Source organism: Sprattus sprattus (genome assembly GCF_963457725.1).
Source record: "Sprattus sprattus genome assembly, chromosome: 8".
Classification (NCBI taxonomy): domain Eukaryota; kingdom Metazoa; phylum Chordata; class Actinopteri; order Clupeiformes; family Clupeidae; genus Sprattus; species Sprattus sprattus.
This window is the reverse complement of record NC_137927.1, coordinates 20,550,524-20,575,080: the sequence shown is the minus strand read 5'-3', so window position 1 is coordinate 20,575,080 and position 24,557 is coordinate 20,550,524. Positions and strand designations below refer to the sequence as shown.

The 24,557-nt window shown below is 41.8% G+C and overlaps 1 protein-coding gene across 1 annotated transcript; it reads left to right on the top strand.

Annotated features, from left to right (window-relative positions):
- Positions 1–19,031: 19,031 nt before the first annotated feature.
- Positions 19,032–20,300, top strand: chst1 (carbohydrate (keratan sulfate Gal-6) sulfotransferase 1; the record flags this gene model as incomplete). Its single annotated transcript, XM_080843821.1, has 1 exon — positions 19,032–20,300. One exon carries the CDS (start codon positions 19,032–19,034, stop codon positions 20,298–20,300), a length of 1,269 nt encoding a protein of 422 aa, XP_080699947.1.
- Between the last annotated feature and the right edge of the window lie 4,257 nt (positions 20,301–24,557).

The window sequence follows — 24,557 nt, the reverse complement described above, 5'->3', positions numbered from 1 at the left end:
CATCATAAACTGTCGGGAGAGAGGCTTTTACATCAAGCCCAATACCACTCTGCCCTGGAAGATTACACAAACATGCCCCAAATGGGAAATCCTTTAAAACTGCAGGGCACAGCATTTGATGCAGTGACTAGGGTAAAAACATTGGTGTGAAGGTGTTGCAGACAGAGAGACAAAGAGTGTTTAAATATTAGGAAATTCACTTTTTAAGTAAGCTAAGAGCAAGACAGTGCCAAGCTGTACAGAGCACATACCAAAGTGTTTTCAGCATCAGGTCAAATAAAGAACAGCATTCAGCTCCCATGGACAGGAGGGAGGGTTGAACCCCATGTTTATTTTGATGTGGATTATTTGAGCTAATGCTGTTTGTCCCTGTGAGTGTGGCGGAGGCTTTGGGGCACAGAGATAAGGCTTGTATGACAGACACACTGGCATGGGGAAGTCAGTGCTCCGCTCCCATTTGCACATGAATGTGACCCCTTACAAAAGCCCCCATTCTTCACCAAAAATCTTCGAGCGGAGCGCTGCTACTGCTCCTCCCTCTCCCTCTGGGGTCCTTGGATACAATTAAAGGACTAGTGGTGGAAGGTGGGTGGGGGCACAGACGCACCCATCAAAAGCAGGAGGGGAGGGGACAAAACAAAGAAGAGATGAGATGCCATGCACATGACTGTGTTTCAGCCTGGCGTTTGTGTTTCATTTGGCCACAGATGACATGGCTGTCAGAAAAACTCATCTTCAGATTACTGTCTGAGAACAAAACAGAGAAACATTTGCAGAGTGTGTGGAAGGGCAAGACGAATGGCAAAATGTTGTGATCCAGAGAGTTGTAGAGATCACAAGAGTGTCTGTGGGTACTAAGTCCTGCTCAATTGCCGGGGTTTCTCTTATGCCTCAGGTGCCGTCATTTTTCAACAAGGGTTCTCTCTGCTTGACATCATCTCTCAATTGGAAGTACACTTCAGTGAATACAGAACAATTTATTTCTAGCCCGTGCTATCTCTGTGGCCATAACAAATGTAAGGAAAACAATACAGTTCAGGTTATATTTTCTTTCATCCAACAATGATACATTATTAGATAAATGGTTGCATTAACCAGAGGCTACTCATTTTGGTAACGAAACAGATGTTGCCATGTCCACAATGTACATTAAACAGGAGAGGTCTGTAATAATGAACCCCATTTGCATTAAACTGCCTCTTCAGTTTGGGGCAAGTAGCCAGCATATGGTGACCTGCATTTCAAACCCCTGTTAATGACATTCATTCAGCTCCCATTGCTTAACTGCAAGAGGATGACCCATTTATTTCATTCTCGTTGGATTAAGTGCTTAAAACAGACAAAAGATCAGCATGCAGATATATCATCAATGTCTAGCCCTTAAAGGATTTGTACCACATGATAAAGAGTCTTAGCAGAATATTACAGCTGTAAAGATGGACGTTACATCACTCGCTTCTCTTTTCTTTCTTCTTTTTTTATTTTTCAACTTGCCTGTGGAGCTCTCGCAAAGTGCCATGCTTGGGGAAGAAAAACAGACCAAATCGGTTGCGTGGTTGTATGTGGTATGTTTGCCGAGGACGGGTTATTTGAGACTAATGTTTTGCACGTGCGGTGCTGGTCCCTGCTGCAGAGATGATCTTTACCTCAGTGCTTCAGGGGCGCCCCCAAAAAGCGTTAATTGTAAGCCTGTGGTGAGACCAATGAACCTGAACGGGGGGGGGGGGGGGGGAGCAGCTAGTTCTCTCGTTGAATACTGTCAACTTCAATCTAACAAAGAAGAATATTAATAATTAATAGCAATTCATCAATTAATTAAAAGATGTTGGCATCTGCGGAGGGTAAAAAAAACTGCAATTTTTACCACCTATAATGCTTAGTGATTTAGATTGAGGAGGTTAAATAGCAGGTCAACTGTCAATTTTAGGTCAGTAAAGATACAATATTTTTCTTCTTCAAATCAAGATAGTGATTTATAAAGAAAACCATAGGTTGATATCTCTCTCTTTCTCTTTCTCTTTCTCTTTCTCTTTCTCTTTCTCTTTCTCTTTCTCTTTCTATGTCTCTGTCTCTGTCTGTCTGAAGGCAGTTTGAGTGGAGTGGCCACACTTCAAACTAGACAGTGAGGATCAAGCAGATTCTTTTCTAAGACAAAAAACAAGACTTGCTTAAGGAAGCAGAAAGGTCTAAAGAATTTTCTGTCTTTCTCTGCAGCTGTAGCTGGTCGCCCCGTTCTGTAAAGGATGGGTTTGGCAGCTGTAACTCTAAAAGTGAAACATGACAGAAGACTAGAACTCATCTGGTTGGTGGGGTCATGGAATTTACAGCGTTTCCCCTCACCTTCCCTGAACTGCATATCTGTATTGATTTGAATTCCTCCTACATAACCGCTGTTGGGTTATCAGGTTAGAACGGGTGCAATAACAGCAGTTTTCCTCTCACAAAACATTATTCTTGGAGTTAAAATTACATTCTAAATGCACCGCAAAAATATCCCTGCTGAACAGTGGGCAAATCTATATTTGGCATTTATAATACATATGGACATGTACAGTCTATTTCTAAGGCATCTTCCCACAGGCAAGTAAATTATGAATGTTTCAACAGGTTCAGGAAGGAGGTACAGTAGAATCTGAAGTCTAACTCTGGAAGTGCACTTGTAAATCATCCTAGAAACCTGACAGCAGCTCATAGTTCTGTGCATTTATTCTCAAATATTAGTTTGAGAGTACAATGCTTTGAATGATTCATTGAATTTTGATGCAAAAGGACAAAAGATCATCCATCAGCCATATGAGTGTCTAAAACAAGTGAACCCAATAACTCAACAAATTGTTGCAATACCTTCGGTTTTTGGCTGGAAAAGGAACACTACATTACAGCTTGAGGTCAGGAGTGAAATCTCAGGAGATTGGAGGTGCCCAAGTTCTTCTTTTCTCATTAATATTACAACATTAAAACATTCATATCATCACCTTAAATATGACATCATCCACAATAAAGGTTGAATTCTACATTCTTGAAGTAAGGGATCACTATAGAAACAGTATCAGTATAGGTCAGTATAGGAAGATAATTCTGTCAGGACGGACAGGACCTCGATGCGCAGCATACCCTTATAAATGTATGCCACATATATCACAGCATTGCTATGGGGACAATATATTGCAGGACTTAAACTCAAACATTACACGTCGCAAAAGTATTCGTGGTGGGAAGCACCAGCATGCTTTTAAGAAATGATTTGGTCACTCAGAACTGTCAGCTTTCACAAATCACGAGCAGAATTGTGTTACTGCAATCAAGCCATGCTATAATATAAGCGTTTTATTAAATGAAAAGTGATATTGTTGGCATATTGTTGGCATATTGTTTGCCTTGAGTTTATTGAATTTCACTCTTATATGCAAGTATATGATTTTAAATTGCATAATATTGCAAAATCAGCATTGCATTGATGTGACATTTATGCAGTAGCATAGCATACATAGCAGTATTTTAAATTGGCATTTATCGATTGCTGCATGACCATTCAAAGGCCTCACCCAACCACCTTGTGTTGAACTGCATACAATACCATCCTACTCTGATGAAAAGACTGAAAGCTCTCTCCCTGAAGGCTTTTTTTTTTTAAAAGTCATTATCTCCTACAAAGGATGTTGTCGGACCCATTATCTAAAGGGAAAGCCCGGGTCAGTGGTGGTGCAACCAAAAGTTCTAATTTACCTCATGTTCAGAGAGTCTAAAATATCACCTCTATGGTTTGTGATTTAGGTAGTGTAAGGGCATTGTCTAAGGTAATAAACAGTTACTTTGTCTTAATTCTTAAAAGAGTGAGGCATTATTACAACTGTTTGCAAGACAATACACTGCAAGTCCACAATGTTTGATTTGATAATACAGTGACGATACTAGATGGTGCTTTGTGTCAGATCATGCCACGAATTAGCAGCTTCCAGTATTAGCACATTATTATACAACACATAAGCTTAAATAACCTGAGATCCTATAGGTTGGAGTGTACAATGTTCTTCCTGGAGTGAATCTTGTTCAGAACATGGCAGATGAATTATTTAAAATTCAGACCCAAGAACATAAAACATACCTTTCAGCAGCCAATAAAAATGGTCTACCTTCTAAACCTGATTTCATCCTGTCAGAAGGAATCCCATTGGTAAAACAGATAGTGAATACATTTAAAGAAATTATTGTCGTCACTTTTAAGGTTGGTTAAGGTTACGGTTACTTTATTGTCATGGATAAAGGGAGCTGCTGCATCAAACATATAATATAGGTAATCACAATAAAAACACATAAAATACACATTCAACAGGCACACATTTGCAAATATCACCCTGACAGAAATTATAGTAACACACCTCTCATTTGATATGCTTACAGGCACACAAGCACTTGGTAAAACATGCAGTTATCTTTGAGCCTCCCTGCTGTTCTGTCTGTCTGCAGGAGTTGCCCATTAATCAGTTTAACTGACAGAGGGACGGATGAATGTTTATTGTGGTTGTGCTTACACAGAGGGGCCCTGCACCTCCTTCCAGAGTTCAGTAGCACGTACTCAAATGTGCTCAGAGTTTCAGAAACCAGGCCTTTCTCAGACCAACAGAGCAGCACTCTAGTAATACGCACCTCCTCAACTTGCAATAGTTTTGACTAAACTCTCACAGTTATCACATCAGGGCCCTGTCCAGCTAAAAGACAAATGATGGTCTGCACTCCAATGACTTCCTTTCTGCTTGCACAGGCCCTAATGCCCATGTTTCTCCCTGTGAAAGCTTTCCCATGTCATTTCTGTCTTCTCATAGGCCTAGATTGAGGGGTGGATGCAGTACATGCGCACCCCACCAATCTCAACAGGACGTTATTTCACTGTCCCATATGCTTTGTGGGTGGAAGATGCATAGATTGATTGTCACTCCTGAACACAAGATGCACTATATATGGATTATGGGTCATAGACCTGGACACAAGCAGTTATCAGCAGTTGATGTGCCCAGAGGCCTTAAATCCCATTAAACTGAAGTTCAACAGATGTGGCTTAAATACATGCAGCTGAGGGAACCATCATATGAGTCAACTTATTCTTTCAGGTGTTGTTCAGCTAACATGCAGGTAATACATTTATGTTTAAAACATTTGCATTCATCCCTTTAACAGGCAGGAAGCTTGTGTCAGTCAAGTTATTCTTTGTTTCTTATTAACACAAAATGTAATTTATCATTTAAACTTTGAATGAAGTGTTATTTGTTTTTTTAAGGGGGGTAGTGTTGACATTTTGAGATAACCCTTATGCTTATTTTTTTTTAAATAAATTGGCCCAATTCAGAACTGTTGTTTTGGCAGGCAGGTTAATTATAAAAATAGTTAGATAAAACTACAGTTTATCATTTCAATGATGACTAGTGCAGTTTGCAAAGTTTACTTTTTAAATCATTATTCACATGGCAGATGGTGGTGTGTGCGTTTGTCAGTTGAAAGGTAAAAAGTTCCAAAAAGCAAAAAAAAAGGAAACTGGGGGAAGTAATCCTCCCGAAACGTTTAGGGAATCTTAATAAAAAACCTTCCCCTCAGACCAGTCATACCAATAGCAACGCTTTGTCACTGTGTTTCCAGAGTCTTTGACTGTTCTGAACACACTGCCTCGTGCTGAAGGCAGTGTCTACTCTGTGGAACGACTTGGGAATTATGCCTGCCCCTTCCATCTCAGGCTGTGTGAGGAAGAAAAGGCCTCCGTGAGGTAACACACAAAGAAGACCCAGAGGTGAAGGGCTCATAGTAAAGCACAGTGAACACCATGGCCCATAGAACCCATAGTCCAAACTGTCAGCCGGGCTTCCCACACATGTAAATGATACTCTGGAATGGCAGTCGCCCTTGAGTGAACTCCCATTAATATTCAACAGCTCTTCTTTTTTTTTTTCTTGTTGGGGGGCGGGGGGCATGAGGAGGGACGGAGAGTTGCAGGCAAGCTGGCAAGCAAAATGGGGGGAGGCTCAACGGAGGAAATGGAGGAGTCTGTTCTTACTTTAAGGTTTTTTCTCTTCTTATAAAGCCAGTGGGTGTGGGTATAAATCAATTTCAGTTCCTCCCTGCCTCTTTCACACAAAGGGGACACGTTTGTGTGAGCATGGAATGTGAGACAGGCTAGGCTATAAGACACCTGTCTCTCTCTGCTCAACCCTGACCAGTTCTGATAAAAAAAAGTCCTTTTTGCTCATTTTGTGCCCCCTGCTCGGCTCTCGTCAAAGACCCCCTTTTAGACATTCCCCCTCAGCTGATAACTAAGGCACTGCTGGAGAATGAAGAAGAGCTGAGTGCTTTTGGCTTGACTGGTGCAGCCAGTCTTTGTGCGCCAGTGTGTGGTAGTCCTACCAGTTCTGACAAGAAGCATATATACATTGGCATTTTAACAGTGCTAAATTCAGCTGATAAGTTCACAGTCAGTGCTACAAGGATTAGTGGTCAGATTCCTTTAATTTCCTGGTGCATCTGAAGTAATTCCTGGTGGCATATTTGGGTCAGTTTGAATCCAGTATATATTTCATGGCAGTCTTTCTTCAGAGTTGGGATTTCAGTCCAGTGTGCTGTGCACTAAAATGGCTTCTTTCTGCTGGCGTGAAAGAAAATGATCTCAGTTTGAAGGTCAAAGACACCACCAAGATAACTGTTTATTTTCCTGGATGGAACCACCTTAGTGTTGAACTATAAATTAATAGCGTTGAATTTGATTAAAGCAGGATTCAATGTGAAGTGGCTTTGTAAGAAAACACAAAATCAGTGAAACAGACTCAAGCAACTCCCTAGACCTTCAATCAGAAAACCCTCTCCAGAGGCCTGCATGCATTAACTCATGAATCCCAGAAATCAAAAATGACACACCTTTTTTCCCCCCCTTGCAAAATAAACCCTTGTTACAAGCTAACTTTTGACAAAGTGTATCTGACAGAATTAGAATGTATGGCATGACATGTATCCAGAAATGAATTCAGAGGGGCTTGTGCGCTCCACATTGTTTGCATGCATGGGCCTCTGGGTGTTTGGAGCTTGTCACTGAGCCCAGAGTCTCCTCCAACCTCATGCTCAGTTGCTGTTGTAGTGTTTCATGACTCGGTCCCAGAGAGCAAATTTCATCCAGTTTGACAAACAGAACGCCAAAGTTCTGCCCTGCAAACATTTTGCCCATCAGCGCTAACAACCATGTGGGCACAGGCTGGAGTGGAACTGGGGGGGTGGGGGGACAAACCCATTTGCCAGTACTCTTGTACGTTGGCTGGAATTTATGTAAGACTGATACAAAACAATGTCTGTAAAACAATACACAATTTAAAATATAACAAAGCAGCTAAAAGTAAAACATGAATTTGTCCCTACTGGTTTAATTTTTAGGTATTTTGTTTGGCCAACTTGATATTAAGTATAGGTAGGATACTGTAGTTAAGATATCAGCACTATAGACACGTTTATAATGACTTCGGTACTATGCAATTGATTAAGTAATTTTATTGTGCCTAGGGAAACTTAACATGAAATTAAGCATTGTATTTATGTATGCTATTTAAAAAGGTATCCAATGTCTAATCAAGTAAAAATAATTCATTTAATCAACATTTCAGCAGTGTCCCACCAATCCTTTGAGAACTTTCTTATTTTAATTCTGACGTAGATATTTTAAGATGTCTCATCTGCGATTATTAAAATCAGAATTTTTGTCTTTGACTTCAAAGAGCTCAAAAGGATGCTTAATATTTTTGAGACATTTCTCCATATCTGAAACAGGTTTGTTTTAATAGGCTGTAACATAAATACAAACATACAAATCCAGAATCTAACAGATTGCTAGGCATGGGGGCCCTTTTCATTCTTCCATCCCCATCCTTCTATCTCTCTTTGATTTTGTTAAACTGTCTGGAACAGACAGAAATAAAGAGATGCATACATTTCACGTCAAATAATGTGGCATAAAGGTGGCACTATAACACGAGAGCTAGCATAACTTAGCTGCTTAATGCATGTTTGTGTTCCTGTGGTCATTCCTCCCATCAGGTCTCTCAGTGGATGGTTTTCTCCATACCTTGGGGTTGGGCGCCTGTAAAACGACGATTGACCTCAGAAGCATGGCTATTCCAACCCATCTCAGGGATGCATTTTTTATTCAGATGATGCACCTAAATACTTACTCTCTTCATTTCAAACCAGGCGGGTGAAGAAGGGCACTGTGGGCCAATTTCCTGCTGCTGGGGTGAGGGAGCAAAGATGGTAAGATGCATGAAGCTGTTGTCAGGGTACTATGGTTGCGACAAATATAATCAGAAGGACATCTGGGCAGGAAGATGCTGATGGTGAGGCCTTGGAAGAGGATCTGGGCTGACCAACATTTGTAAGACACAGACTCTTAGTGAGATTTCATGAAGGCTCACACGGAGGGTAGAGGGTGGACAGGGGTCTTCTGGGGTGAGGGGTGTGCGTAGGAAGTTAGTAAGACAGAGAGTGTTAGTAAGACATACTCTACATGGAAGATAGAGTGTCCACTGTGGGCCACTGTACTGCTGCTGGGGTGAGAGAGCAAAGACAGGATCAAGAGGGTAAGAAAACTTTAAGAGGTAAACGGATGGGGTCTGCGCCGTCTGCCCGGGGATTCAACCAGGCGGGACCGATCAGCCCTTCTGATGTGTGTCTGATCCCTTCTGGGGACCGCCGCGGCTCGGCCTCCGCCAGGCGCTTTTTCCTTGGGCTGCAGTGCTCCACGACCGGCTCTCGGTCGACATGGCCGTCGACCGTCAATACCGTCCTTAGAGGGGGCCGGGATGAAGTGAAGGGTGGCGGAGGTGTAGGTGAGGGTGGTGGAGGTGGGGATGGAGTGAAGGGTGGCGGAGGTGGGGATGGAGAGAAGGTGCTGGAAGTGGGGATGGAGTGAAGGGTGGTGGAAGTGGGGATGGAGTGAAGGGTGGCGGAGGTGGGGATGGAGAGAAGGTGCTGAAAGTGGGGATGGAGAGAAGGTGCTGAAAGTGGGGATGGAGTGAAGGGTGGTGGAAGTGGGGATGGAGTGAAGGGTGGCGGAGGTGGGGATGGAGAGAAGGTGCTGGAAGTGGGGATGGAGTGAAGGGTGGAGTGAAGGGTGGTGGAAGTGGGGATGGGGTGAAGGGTGGCGGAGGTGGGGATGGAGAGAAGGTGCTGAAAGTGGGGATGGAGTGAAGGGTGGAGTGAAGGGTGGTGGAAGTGGGGATGGAGTGAAGGGTGGCGGAGGTGGGGATGGAGAGAAGGTGCTGGAAGTGGGGATGGAGTGAAGGGTGGAGGAGGTGAGGGTGGAGTGAAGGGTGTTGGAAGTGGGGATGGAGTGAAGGGTGGCAGAGGTGAGGGTGGAGTGAAGGGTAGTGGAGGTGGGGATGGAGTGAAGGTGTTGGAGGTGAGGGTGGAGTGAAGGTGATCAACCAGCAGTGAGGGATGAGGGAGCAAAGACAGGATCCCTAATGGTAGAACTTTGTTGTGTAACCAGTGATGCCTCTGCTAAGGCCATGGGTCAGGGTGGAGTGCGGCCCGGATGAGGATTGTAGAGAGTGGGTTGGAGGCGGAGGTGGGGATGGAGTGAGGTGTGGCGGAGGTGGAGGTGAGGGTGGAGTGAAGGGTGGCGTAAGCAGAGCTGGGGATGGAGTGAAGTGTGGCGTAGGAGGAGGTGACAGTGAAGGGTAGAGTGGTTCCCCCTGAAAAACAGAAATTATGTACAAGTCATGACTGCAAATTGGGTGCACTGCAAACACAGTGTCATACATCAAGGTGATGGACGTGTTTAGTACAAATTTCTAAGAAAAATTACAATTTAGCTGAAAACTTCCAAGGACGTTCCACTTAGTCTACATGAACACAAATAATTTAATTTGGTCAACAAGATTATTATGTAGCCAGGGTCTTCTGTCTTACCATCCAGACACATACTATTTTTACAATCTATATACTTCAACTCAACAGCACAACATGGGTAATTAACCATATTTCAAGACAAAGGTAGGCTACTACACTATTGCGCTATTCCCGCTCTGATAAAATAGAACCTGGTCTTAGCGATCTCGTGCTCAACCGTTGCGTTTGTGGGTTTCGTAGTAGCTGGAAAGTGAGTGACAGAAAGAGACAGAGAAAGCATCTTTTGTATTTTATTAGTAAAGGCAGGTGTATTTTTAAAATATTATAGTATATAGGTAGTATAGTTATTAAGTTATCTAGCACATAGTTAGTTATATAATGTATAGTGTACATAAAGCGTTCAGGTGTTCTGTATATTTCTATCGTGTTAGTACAGGTTAGTTACGTTTTTATAGTGTTTACATTAAGCGTATTATTGTGTACGGTATTAGTGAGTACGTCAATAGTGATATTTGTTTAGAAGCAGTTTAATAGTTCAGTGTTAGGTTCGCGGCTGGCAAGATGAGTTCATTAATAGTGTCGCTAGTTATGAGACTAGCATTCATTTTTTGCTAATGTTAACGTTCAGCTAACTATTTACTAACCAAGAGGGAGGACATGCCGGGGAAATGTCAAACTGAGGTTAACTAAGTGATATTCCCCGGCGTTACCGAACGGTCGAGGTTAGTAAATAGTTTATTATATGGCATTTTTCGCTCCTTTCATTTTGTAAATGCTAATTTTAAATAGAAAACATGTCGTTTTGTTCAGCTCTCAAGTCTTCTCACAGCAGTGTGTTCCAGGTGTTGAGTAGCAACCAATTACTTGCTAACCTAAAAGTTACAATGGTCAACAGAAAACGGACAACATGGCTCAGCTAAAATGGCTTTAATTTACAGTAAAGTAACAACACAAGTGATTCAAACTATAGTTTATTGTTTTCATCATCAATTTAAATAACACAACTTCGCTTCTTCTGAATTTTCTCATGGCTGTTAATATTTTCATTTTCGTCTAGATAGTAAAATTCAAACTAATCGCTTTCGCTCATTTTGAAAATATCATCAGAGGGCAATACGGTATTGGTAGTAGCCCCATGAACATGTCGGTCCATACTTCAATTTAAATCGTACACTGGTAACGCGCTTAGCCACACACAGCTCAAGTCAATGCCCTTTGACTTTTAGTTTAACATGCTAGGTTTCCATGCTAGGTTTCCATATCCATAACATTGTGTTTAACACGAAAATACAATTTCTAACGTCGACAATACCTACAAACTACACGCTTTACTTCTACCTGTGTAATCTCTTCACATAATCCGTCGACTGTAGTCAAAACCTGCTTTTTTCATGTATCCATGAGAAACTGTCAAACGACCAATGAAGGTCAGAAGAGTGGTGACACTTGCGGGAGATATAAAGCACGGGAGTTTCCAAATGAGACATACTGAAAAAGTGACCAATGACAAATCATCTTAATTTGAGTGCCCAACCAAAGAGAGTGACATCACTTGTAGTTATAGTGACTAAAATCACCCGAGTCCTTCGCCCAATCTCAAATGCATTTAGTTGTATGCATTTGAAAAAAAAAAAAACATTCCCATCATGATAACAATTTATACCAGGGAGTACGTTTATGTCAACTTGAGTACATGTTACATGTGTGTCACACACAGTTATGTGACAATAAACTCACTCTAACTGAGTAAAATACAAGTTGCAAAAACTAAAATACTTACGTGTTCCAAATTAACATTTTACAATGCAATCATCTACTAGCCACCGACAGATACATGGTCAAATTCACGAGCCATTTAATAGTAATTCATTACTTTGTTTCTGAATTGTTTCCATTGTAATTGTTAGGAATATGCAGCTGTTAATCATGATACAAATGAGCTTCATATTAGACAGCAAAGTCTGCAGTTAAAATTTTGCATGAATTTTGTGTATGCAAATTTTGCATGATGTTTCTGTGCAACTCATTCAGATATGTTTGTTGACTTTTAGCATGTTCCAGCTCACAATTAACAAGATGTCATCGAGGCAGGCAAGTCTAACCTATGTCATCATTACAATTGTTGGTGAAGAATTGAAGATTGTAATTCATTTTGATATGTGATACTTGCTATTTGATTTGATCGTTGTTTGCAGAGACACCAATAAATCTAGCATTACTAAAACGGATGTTACCCCAACGTCCCTGCTACGTTCACGATGCGTCCTTTAGACATCCTCGAATACTGTCCCCAGGACGTCTACAAAACGTTTCCAGACGTCCCCGCACGTTTTGCTAATTTTGGGACGCTACAATGACGTTTAATATGGAGAATGGCCTCTGTGCCATGGCCATACCAGCGTCATAAATCCCAGAATTGTCCCGGAACTTTGTAACATGTTCTTTTCCCGGAACTTTGTAACATGTTCTTAACTGTGTTTGAGAATAAGGTCCAATGTCTCTCAACCTCTTTACATATCGTGTAGCATGGTGGCAGTGACAGCGGAGAGAGGAGGAAAAAGAGGAGAGTGTGTGTGTATGTCCAAAATCTAGCTAATGATTGTTAACCAGCTCAAGTTTGAGCTTTTGGACAAAGCAGGAGAAATGTCACTTTTCATGTTACAAGCTTGTGTTTGTTGAACAAGTGGTGTGATAAATGGCTTTTACTTCTGGCTTTTGACTTCTAGAGGTTTAACTGGTGTGGTTGGTTTCCTCACAATCTGACCGTGTACTAGGCTGATTGACTGAAACTCAGAGCTGCCAGTATAGCCCTGCCCGTTGGAAACAGCATGTGAACCAAACCATTTTGAGGAGTAGGGGGATTATGATTTTTCAACACTTTTCAACACATTGTTTTACGTTTATAATCAGCACCGCTTGTGTTGTTGTGCTTTTATTTAATATAACTATATTATTCAAAGTTATTTATTTGTGTTTACAATGATTGTTGGGGGGGACAACCCCCCCCCCCAGCGCTCACTCTCTCTCTCTCACACACACACAATCTCTTTCTCTCAAACACACCCCCACTCTTTCTCTTTTGCTCTCTCTCTTGCTCATTCTCTATTTCTCTCTGACCCATGTGCAAGGGTGAATGTGGATGTGATCCGTTTGCTTAGAAAAGCACTCAGAGCAAATGTAAAACGAAGCAAAGTCAGATAAAGCACAAAGACAAGGCCCATAGAGATAAAGCCTGTCGTAATCTGACTCTGGCTGTGCCCAGGATGTGTGGGATTACCAGTGGGAGGTAGCCAAAGGAGATTATTTTATTCCAAAGGCAAGAGTTTGGCATAGTTTTGAGGCCAAGACAAATAAGCGACACATTGAAGAAAGAGAAAGGTGTAGGAGACTAAGGGTTGGAATGAAACATGAAAAGAGCCATATAAAAGCATTCTGTGTTAAGCATGGTCTAGTTTTTGTGCATAATGGAGCGGATTATCATGAGATTCGGTGGCATTATTTTTAGGTTAGCCACAAGAACAGCAAAAGCCATATAGACCATAACAGAGTATGATTATAGTCTACCTACATCATAATACCCCCAAATCCAACCCCTCCCCCACTGGGTTTGTAAACATCACTGTAACCCAACTGCATAGACTTTCCAGTCATTAAATTCATTATGCTAGGCTTTAGCTCATGGACCAAATACATCTGGCCTGCGTCTAGTCTCTTATATATAATTTAGAATATGTCTGTATTTGTTTATTTATTTATCTCTCACTGTGGCTAACAACGTTTTAAAAGCCAGTCTCTTCAAGCTTACATTTTTATATATTTAACATACATAGACAGCATATAATTAGAAGAATAAAGCAGACATTAAACATAGTATTACATTCGCACTATATTAACGGCAACAATGGAAATAGCAAATTGTTGACTATGGTAGTCACAAGAGGTAGTTCACATAAACAAGGGCTATGCATACATTCTCCACATTAAAAGAGGGCCATGTTATGCCTTTGTCATGACTGATTTAAATCGAGTCATGGTTAGAAGGCAGGCAAAGGGCCCCTTCAGCTTAAGTTTAACTGTAAGGAATGTTGCTGTTGACTGCCTACACATCCAAACAGACTACAATATAAAATGGCCACATCCTTAGCAAAGAAAGTGTGGTGTCAAGGATGAATAAAATTATTCACAGAGGGTGGTGAAAGGTCGCTGTGGCAGGCTACAACAGTTACAAAACACTTTCCAGAAAATTACAATGCCATTTTCAAGACAAGGCACTGGCCAATTGGATATCATTCATAAAACAAATAAGTACACATCCAATACACATCATCGGCCAGCTGCTCCCATTACTACTAAAAGAGATCAGTGCTGAGTTCTCAGTGGCAAAACATGCATGGGATTGGATTGCACTTTTTCTTCGTCTGCATCAGAGCCCACCATAGCCCAACATGAGGGTTTCTGTTATGTCCTTTAAAACAGTATACTGTTTGTAGTTTACATGCCTAACATGACGGTGGGATTCTTGGAGAGATTCTTTTCATCCAATGATATGCTCCACACCTGTGAGAATATCGTTCGATGACAAGAGTCTTTTTTCAAGCTCTCCAGGAGGACTTTCACCCTGAAATGTTTAGATGTTTTAAAAGATGTTTAGAAAGGGGCGTCGATTAAAATAAAGAAAACTGGCTTATTGGCAAGAAATAAGCAATTTTCTGCCAGCCAACCTCCTTGGATAGGGTCTCTGACTGCTAATGATTAAACTGATTCCCAATATTATAATATATTGTTTCATTTTCAAGCTTTTGTCCATCTTATGATACAATATGTTGGTTAAAAGCTTAAAATTAAAGTAGAATTATAGTACAAAGCATATTCTATTTCTGTGTGTCTCTGATGGTGGGAAATAACTATCATCATCATCATCGTCATCATCAAGTATTCCGAAATCAGACCAGATGTTTCTGAGATAAGAGTCTACCTCAGCCATAAGTCCTGGGCAATTGACTCTAAAGGATGAGGTCTAATATTGTGATGTTGTGCCAACTGGGCCATGCAGATTAGGTGAAGAAGCTATCACTCACTATCATGTGCAAATCCAACGAGCAATGTCTCTTCCAATATTGTTTTGATAGCTGTATAGGGACCTGAGGGAGATTATAAAACAATCTCCTTTTTTTGTTATCACTGCTAAAAGGAAACCCAGCCAGATGCCTTTCAAAGCCAAGGTTATGAGCCACTAAAACAAGGCATGGGTATTCCTGTTTTCATTTTAGAAATGAATAAACAAACGTGAGATGTTGTGTGAAATGTTCGTGAGATGCAACTGATGTTTTTGACTGCAAGAACTCAACATTACAGGTGACAGACGCTTTGAGGAGCGCCACATGAAGCAAGAGATACTTATATAATCTACCTGAGTTATCTGTCCGCCTACAAAAAAATAAATACAATATAAAAACAATAAAAACAAATACAAATAAATACAATATAAAGCACACGGCCCATAGTGTGCAACACACACCATGGCTATCAAACGCTTGAGGATAACTTTTGTGTTGAATCTTTAAAGTTTGAACTCATAAAAGATGTATCTTATTATACAAGAGCTGGTTAGAAGGTTAAGGCATAATGCTCAACAAGCATCATATCAGGTTATGAAAAAACGGAAATCGGAAAAAACATTGCGAAGTTTTCTTCACTGCAATCACTTGGTGAGGTAGTTCACATAAACAAGGGCTATGCATACATTCTCCACATTAAAAGAGGGCCATGTTATGCCTTTGTCGTGACTGATTTAAATCGAGTCATGGTTAGAAGGCAGGCAAAGGGCCCCTTCAGCTTAAGTTTAACTGTAAGGAATGTTGCTGTTGACTGCCTACACATCCAAACAGACTACAATATAAAATGGCCACATCCTTAGCAAAGAAAGTGTGGTGTCAAGGATGCATAAAATTATTCACAGAGGGTGGTGAAAGGTCGCTGTGGCAGGCTACAACAGTAACAAAACACTTTCCAGAAAATTACAATGCCATTTTCAAGACAAGGCACTGGCCAATTGGATATCATTCATAAAACAAATAAGTACACATCCAATACACATCATCGGCCAGCTGCTCCCATTACTACTAAAAGAGATCAGTGCTGAGTTCTCAGTGGCAAAACATGCATGGGATTGGATTGCACTTTTTCTTCGTCTGCATCAGAGCCCACCATAGCCCAACATGAGGGTTTCTGTTATGTCCTTTAAAACAGTATACTGTTTGTATAGTTTACATGCCTAACATGACGGTGGGATTCTTGGAGAGATTCTTTTCATCCAATGATATGCTCCACACCTGTGAGAATATCGTTCGATGACAAGAATCTTTTTTCAAGCTCTCCAGGAGGACTTTCACCCTGAAATGTTTAGATGTTTTTAAAGATGTTTAGAAAGGGGCGTCGATTAAAATAAAGAAAACTGGCTTATTGGCAAGAAATAAGCAATTTTCTGCCAGCCAACCTCCTTGGATAGGGTCTCTGACTGCTAATGATTAAACTGATTCCCAATATTATAATATATTGTTTAATTTTCAAGCTTTTGTCCACCTTATGATACAATATGTTGGTTAAAAGCTTAAAATTAAAGTAGAATTATAGTACAAAGCATATTCTATTTCTGTGTGTCTCTGATGGTGGGAAATAACTATCATCATCATCATCGTCATCATCAAGTATTCCGAAAGCAGACCAGATGTTTCTGAAATAAGAGTCTACCTCAGCCATAAGTCCTGGGCAATTGACTCTAAAGGATGAAGTCTAATATTGTGATGTTGTGCCAACTGGGCCATGCAGATTAGGTGAAGAAGCTATCACTCACTATCATGTGCAAATCCAACGAGCAATGTCTCTTCCAATATTGTTTTGATAGCTGTATAGGGACCTGAGGGAGATTATAAAACAATCTCCTTTTTTTGTTATCACTGCTAAAAGGAAACCCAGCCAGATGCCTTTCAAAGCCAAGGTTATGAGCCACTAAAACAAGGCATGGGTATTCCTGTTTTTTCATTTTAGAAATGAATAAACAAACGTGAGATGTTGTGTGAAATGTTCGTGAGATGCAATTGATGTTTTTGACTGCAAGAACTCAACATTACAGGTGACAGACGCTTTGAGGAGCGCCACATGAAGCAAGAGATACTTATATAGGCCTAGTCTACCTGAGTTATCTGTCCGCCTACAAAAAAATAAATACAATACAAAAACAATAAAAACAAATACAAATAAATACAATATAAAGCACACGGCCCATAGTGTGCAACACACACCATGGCTATCAAACGCTTGAGGATAACTTTTGTGTTGAATCTTTAAAGTTTGACCTCATAAAAGATGTATCTTATTATACAAGAGCTGGTTAGAAGGTTAAGGCATAATGCTCAACAAGCATCATATCAGGTTATGAAAAAACGGAAATCGAAAAAAAAATCTGCGAAGTTTTCTTCACTGCAATCACTTGGTCCGGAAATACCACTAAATGGCCATTAAGCAAGTCTATACGAAAGGAGAAATGATTTGGTGTACGCGAAAGGGAGAGGAACATGAAGTAGGAGGAGGGAGAGAGAGAGCCGGGGGTATAGGGGTGGTCCAGACACTTCGTCCCACTGTATCTCACATACACGCAGACAGTCAAGCGCGTCAGATCAAAAACCTCGCGTAGGGGAGGAAGGTCGTCTAGCTTTGAAACATGATGCGCTATATCGGAGTATTTAATATATTTCTTCTTTAATATATTTACGTTTGTTTGGCTAAATATTAAACGTTGTTCCGGCATGTACCGCCACATGGATGTACACTGTGTGGATGTGTTTTTTCGTCTTGTCGCTTTCTCGCCAAGATGCCTGCTGTGGATTTTGCGTTCTATGGAAAACGGGAAGATATAATCTTCATGAATAAGGATTCGGCTGTTTGCTCGGATTTATGACAGCCTTCCGACATAAAACTGACAAGCCAGGTAACAATATTTAAACTTGACGAAGTTGCTTTGAATCTGCCGAATTACAAAATGATCCTCCTCCCCTTATGTCTTGAAACCGAAATTGTATGTAATGTTATGCCCCACTGCGGTATTAAAGCCAGGTCTTTCGAGAACACCGATTTGAGCGGATGTATCACTCTGAATACTCTGCCATAAATATGCCATGTCACCAGTGTACCCATTTTTGGCAAATATCGAGGGGGGAAACTTTCTTACAGGTGCCCGAGGACATGCAAACTTCAACATATTAACCTTTTTGTGATTGATTTTTAAATAGGCTAAATACGCTTCAGTTAGGACATGATTTCTCCCCTGCATACATCTAATATAAAATCAGTTTTCTACTCTTCTCCATACATTTTCGAGACCCTGTCTAATATATAACATGAGTATTGCCATGAAGTAATCAAGAAGCATCCCGTGTATGCGTGATACTTTTTTAGATTAGATCATGTGCCTGCAGTAGGTCACCGTTTCTATAAGGGAAGATAAGAAACTCATGCCGCCGATACAAACAATGTTTGAGGTTATCGAATAGCCTACCTTCCAGACTGCTCTCACGGCGGTTAAGCGTTTTAAAAATAAGATTTCCAACACTACCGTATGAAGACAAAGGTGTAGTGTTATGTGTTGAAATCAGCGGCGGTGAGATCTTTTTGTCCCTTCAATTGTGCAATTTATTCTTTCTTTACGTGATGCAAGATTATTTAGAATACATACCGTTGGAATTCACTTTGATATTTGTAAGATTTGGCAATTATATCTGTATTGACGCCTGTAATTTTCTGTGTTTCTACTGAAATTCAAAATGGCCTTAAAATATTTACAGTTGAGGCAAGTGCTTTTCACTCTAATTGCAACGGACTACACTTGTTCCTGCTTTTCACTGATTCAAATTGCTTAAATATCTTCACCAAGCTATAGCTTCATGCCTTATTCATACATTACACAAATGAGCTATAAACATATCTTTTGTTTGGTGTTTTATAAACCATGTATAACCTAATATTTTGCACCAGATAAAACAAGTATCTCTGTCATATTTGTTCCATTTCACTGCATGGCTGAAACCAAATATTTCCCCGTTTTCTTCTCTTTCTAATAGGATCAGAGGCAGCCGGCAGTGTCTAAATGAAGTTTCCTAGCCATGCAATGTTCCTGGAAGGCTGTGATCCTGCTAGCCTTGGCCTCCATTGCCATCCAGTACACAGCCATCCGGACTTTCACCTCCAAGCCCTTTCACCTCTGTCCCATGCCAAGCCCCCAGAACTGTGGCCTGGGAGCCCAGGACACGGACCCGTCTTTTGAACGTGGCTGTGAGGAGTACCCCTACTTCATCTACAATGCCTCCCGCAAAACCCATATTCTGGTGCTGGCCACCACCCGCAGCGGCTCCTCTTTTGTGGGCCAGCTGCTCAACCAGCACTCAGATGTCTTTTATCTCTTTGAGCCTCTCTACCACGTCCAGACGGCGCTGATTCCACGCCTTTCTCATAGTCGGAACACAGCCGACCGCAGGGTGATGCTTGGTGCCAGCCGTGACTTGCTGCGGAGCCTCTATGGCTGTGACCTTCACTTTCTGGAGAGCTACATCAAGCCTCCCCCGGCCAATCACACCACGGATAAGCTGTTCCGTCGCGGAGCGAGCAAGGCGCTGTGCTCCCAGCCGGTGTGTGACGCTTTTGGCCCGGGGGACGCCAACGTGGAGGAAGGCGACTGCGTGAAAAAGTGTGCGTCCCTCAACATGACGCTCGCCGCTGAGTCCTGCCGCGAGCGGCGTCACACGGCCATAAAGATTGTACGTGTGCCGGAAATCGGTGACCTGCGGGCCCTGGTGGAGGACCCTCGGCTCAACCTGAAGGTGATCCAGCTGGTGAGGGACCCCAGGGGGATACTCTCCTCTCGGATTGAAACATTTCGGGACACATACCGGCTGTGGAGGATCTGGAGGGCTACAGGGAGGAAGCCCTACAACCTGGACCTTACGCAGCTGACTATGGTGTGCGATGACTTCCTCAGCTCTGTATCCACGGGCCTCAGCCACCCGTACTGGCTAAAAGGGAAGTACATGCTAGTCCGATATGAGGACTTAGCACGGAACCCTCTGCAGAAGACGAAGGAGATCTATGACTACCTTAACTTGCCGATGGACAAGAACGTGGTGGACTGGATTCAGGCCAACACCAGAGGGAGTAGTGAGCTTTCGGCCAAACATAAGTACGGTACGGTCAGGGACTCTGCAGCGAACGCCGAGAGTTGGAGGCTGAAGTTGTCCATTGAGATGGTGGATTACACGCAGACAGTGTGTCAGAAGATCCTTAACATTCTTGGCTATAAAAGTGTCAAGTCTGCAGAAGAACTCAAAAATATGTCTCTTTCACTCGTGCAGGACAAAAGTTTTGTACCCTTTTCATAGCAAAGATAGTTGTTGAAGACTATTTTGATATATTTATAATTGTTGCCTTATGATTATTAATGTTATTTTGAGCTTATGATCTTCATTTATTTCCCATCTCCTTTGAAATTTGCACTAAGACTTTGCAGTCCATGAATTCCTGCTGTTTAGGGCTCCCAGCTAATTTAGAAAGAGCACAACAAAAATCAGATCAGGGAATGAGCTGTTTCTGATCTGGATTTAATGTTGAACATTTTCTTTTTTTAAAGGACCGTTCTGAGTTATTCCACTGACATGATACAATGCAACCACCTCTACCAACAATCCAGACCCCTCAACGACTGGCTGTTGCTTTAATGCCGGTGAATGTTGCCATATTTCCATCCAGGGCAGTATATGTGCTGAATGAATGCTGAGAATATCATTCATGACATAGAAACCACCCTGTACAAAAGCAACTGTGCAATAAATGGTGAATGTGGCAGTCTACCTTTAACATTATTGTGATTGATGCAGGGTAGCGTCAGATGGTGTAGTAAAAAGATTTCACATGAAAATGATTTAATCTCCTCTGAAATGTACCTGATATGGCCTAAGCGCCTAAAATTAGATGCCCCTTGAGCTATTCATTCTCGAAATGCGTTGTGTAGACGTGAAGTCCTGTCAATGGCAGGAAGTGTACATATTACATCAGAATTTCAGGCTGGTCTGTAGATGGTCGCCATTGAGATGCAGAGCACAAAGGCACAGAGCTTTGATCTGCTTGACTGCCATGGCTGGAATCCCACTCTCTCTTTTCAGAGACTCTCAGGGGTGTTGGAAGCGTGCCTCCGGAAAAGCATTCCTCCCTCTGAAGGTGACAGGAAACTGTCAATGCCATGATGAATGTTCTCCTTGCCCCTCTTTTGTGATGTGTTTACATATCCCCACGAGTGGGAGGAATGAATGCATTGTCTTAACAGAAGCATACTAATAATATACTCAGGAAATCGTTAACACTCCCCGGCACAATCTACACAACTGCAGATGCAGCTGTGTCTCTGTTCTGAAACGTGATCCACATACACTGTACATCTTTTTTTATTAGTGCACTTACTCAAAAATACAGATGGAGGATGATAAGCAGGAGTGGTAACAATTACACATAGATGAACTTTGACCTCTACAGTTTGGGTTTTGCTCAGTTAATAGAAACAGAGCTAAGGTGAATATAAAATAGAGAGAGTTCTGGCGTTCCAGCTCTCAAATCCTAGAGCTATGATACTTTGCCATCCTCAGACAAAAGCAATAATATATGACCTAAATTCTTGGTTTTAAATAAGCATACCTACATACAAAAAAACGCTTAGCATAAAATCGTGGTACAATCAGTATCCACGTTCAGCATTCAGAGTTTTATGTTCTACTGCTGAGCCACCTAATATCTTTTAGCATTTATTTCCATCGACTTTTCAAGAGGATTTTTTTGTAAGGTTGACCTTAATTCAAAGGTCACTGTCTGCTTCCCATGTGTGCCATTCGCTGCATGATCTGCTTATCCACTCATGATGTTTATTGTTTCCCAGGGCAAAACATATGGCTCACACAAAAAAGCACAGAAAGATACAAGAAAAAAAAAAAACATTCCTGCTGCTTCCGCTTTCATTCTCACAATTCCAGTGAATTCAGTCACAGGATGAAACCACTCTTAAAGGCTCAGAGATGAGGACTGGGAGTTAGTGCCACCCATCTCAGTTTACTTCTGTGCTGTGCTATAAGATTCACTTCACCCTCACTCAATAAACAGAGCTATGGAGAGCATTAACCCCCTCCTCTCAGTTGCACAGTATGCCTAATTCATGGGACCTCCATTTCATTCTCCCTGATCCTACTGTAGTTTGTAGTTTTCCACATCCTGATTAATTGCACTGTACCTGCACATCCGGAAAGATTGATTATTTTGCCGTAATGAGCAGTAGACTAGCAACCTTGCAGCGCGTGCTATACAGAGATGATCATTTCAATGCTCTGTTTAGCAATTGCAATTAAACATATTTTAAAATGTGAAGCAATGAGGGCTCAAACAATAAGCAGTGATAATGTGGTTCTTTCACGATTTAACAAAACTGCACAGTTTTCCTAGTGTTGCCAATTGTGTGGATGTTTGTTACCTGGCTGCACTTAGGCTCAGTGTGGGCTTTATCCTTTGCCTCTGCTGCTGGCAGATTTGGTGCTTGCTGACGACACACTGAGCGTCTGTCAGTGCCATAGCGGGACTCCTATGGGGAGTCCATGGGGTTCCATGTGGGCTGTGAGCCTAGGTCCGGCCGTGACAAGACCACACTGGGGGGACAGTGCAGCTGCATCCACCCACATGAATGGCTTAGTTAATGCACTGAGAGTTTGTTTTCTTCTTTAATCTATTTTCCCCCCTATTTTTTCTCAGTTAATTCTGTGTATTATTCAAACACAAGTGTGAATCCTTTGACCAAGCCCAGTGGAGATGGACATTGAGGGGACACTGTGTTGTGCTGCATACAAAGGCCAATTAGTGCTTGTAGATCATAGAATGTTTGTTGTGATATTTTGAATGCTAAGGCCAAATGCTGTCCATGGATGAATGTGTGAGTGTGAGTGAATGTGTGTCGTTGTTTAATCATGGTGCATCTTTTTCAAAGCTTCAAACACTTGGTCGGCCCATTATTTTTATACATGTAAATTAAATATAGCCAGTGCTGATTTCAATTTGATACCCCTTAGTATATTCCATGTTGCATGTCCGTGTGTGCACAGACCTGAGACTACAGGCTATGAATGCATAAAATCCCCAGGCATGTCAGCCTCTTCACAACCAGAAGATGGGGCTTGGACTGTTACAACATTCACCACAGGAAACCATTGGCTTCTGATGTGCCGTCATGTTGACTGTATAATGAACTGTACTGTCCTGTCAGTGGGTGCACAGTACCCTCGCGTGGAGAGAGCTGCTGCACAGCCTGTAATGGATCAGTGCCCTGATTAGTCAGTATGTACTCCTGCTGCCACACATATCAGCAGCAGGACAGACTCAGCTCATACTGGTGTGTGCCTCCACTGATACAGTATGAATAAGAAATGTACTAAAAACAACCTAACTGAGCAAAATCAATATGAAGTTCAAGGTTTGTTTTCATACAAGACCTATTAAAGACATCGCTGTGCCATTTTTTTCCCCACTGTGCATCGGTGCTATTTGTGCAAGCCACCCACATATGAGACTGAGGCAACCACAGCAGCAGAAAGAGGTCATTGGGTGGGGCCCTTATCAGAACTCCCATACACAGAGATGCTGACACAAAGCTTTTGTGGCAAGAGCTTTCAAATGGCCTTCACAAAATCCCTGAATCCCTTGAGAGTGTGTGTCCAGGGGTTGAGCAGTGTTGTATTGACTCAGATCCCTCTTCAAGATCTCATAATTATCGGCAATCCAAATAGGCTCCTGCTGGTTGCCAAACTTTAAACAACAAGAGCAGATGCAGTTGATCCCTGTGTGCATTGATGCACAGTGCCATGTACCAAGTGATCATGCGTTCATTGTTTTTACACAGTACCATCAACAATTTACCATTTGTGGGGGGGAATCTTGAATTGTTGAATTGCAGATTAATTATTCACCTGAATCAAGATTAGTGCATTTGATTTTTGAAGTGATAATCCATTATGATCTGCCCACGCCTTTACCCTTGCGCCTCTCATATCCGTGGCAACCCACGGTGATAAACTATAGTCTTCCTCTGAAGTGCATAATTTGACAGAATGATGCATAACTCTGCTGCTTTTTTCTTCCTGGGAGGAAATTCAGAAGCGTCATGGTCTCTCCACCTCTGTCTCTGTCAGTTTTCTTCCTCCATAAAAACATTCTTCTCTTTCCCTCTCCTCTGTGCTTTCCTCTTTGTCTCTATAGATTGCACTGTTCTGATGTGCTAAACATTGTAAACATTTGATGAAAAGGTACTGTAGGTATTCCCAACATCACATCCACTAAGATTTCACACCCCACAGCACAAGAGACAGTTCCAGCGCTTTCCTGCATTGACAAAGAGCTGAGAGACTGTGCCGACATGTTCTGAAACCAACATTTCTGCCTCTGAAACCTTCGGAAGCTGGGCAGCTGGGAGTGAAAGATGAAAGGTAATAACAGTTCTGACGCTAAGGACAGATCCCTGGTGGTCTCTGATGTCAGCGATTACAGAGCAATTTCAAGGGAGATTAAAACACATCAAGCACCAGCAGCCAAATGGACCTCCCTGATGAGAGAGG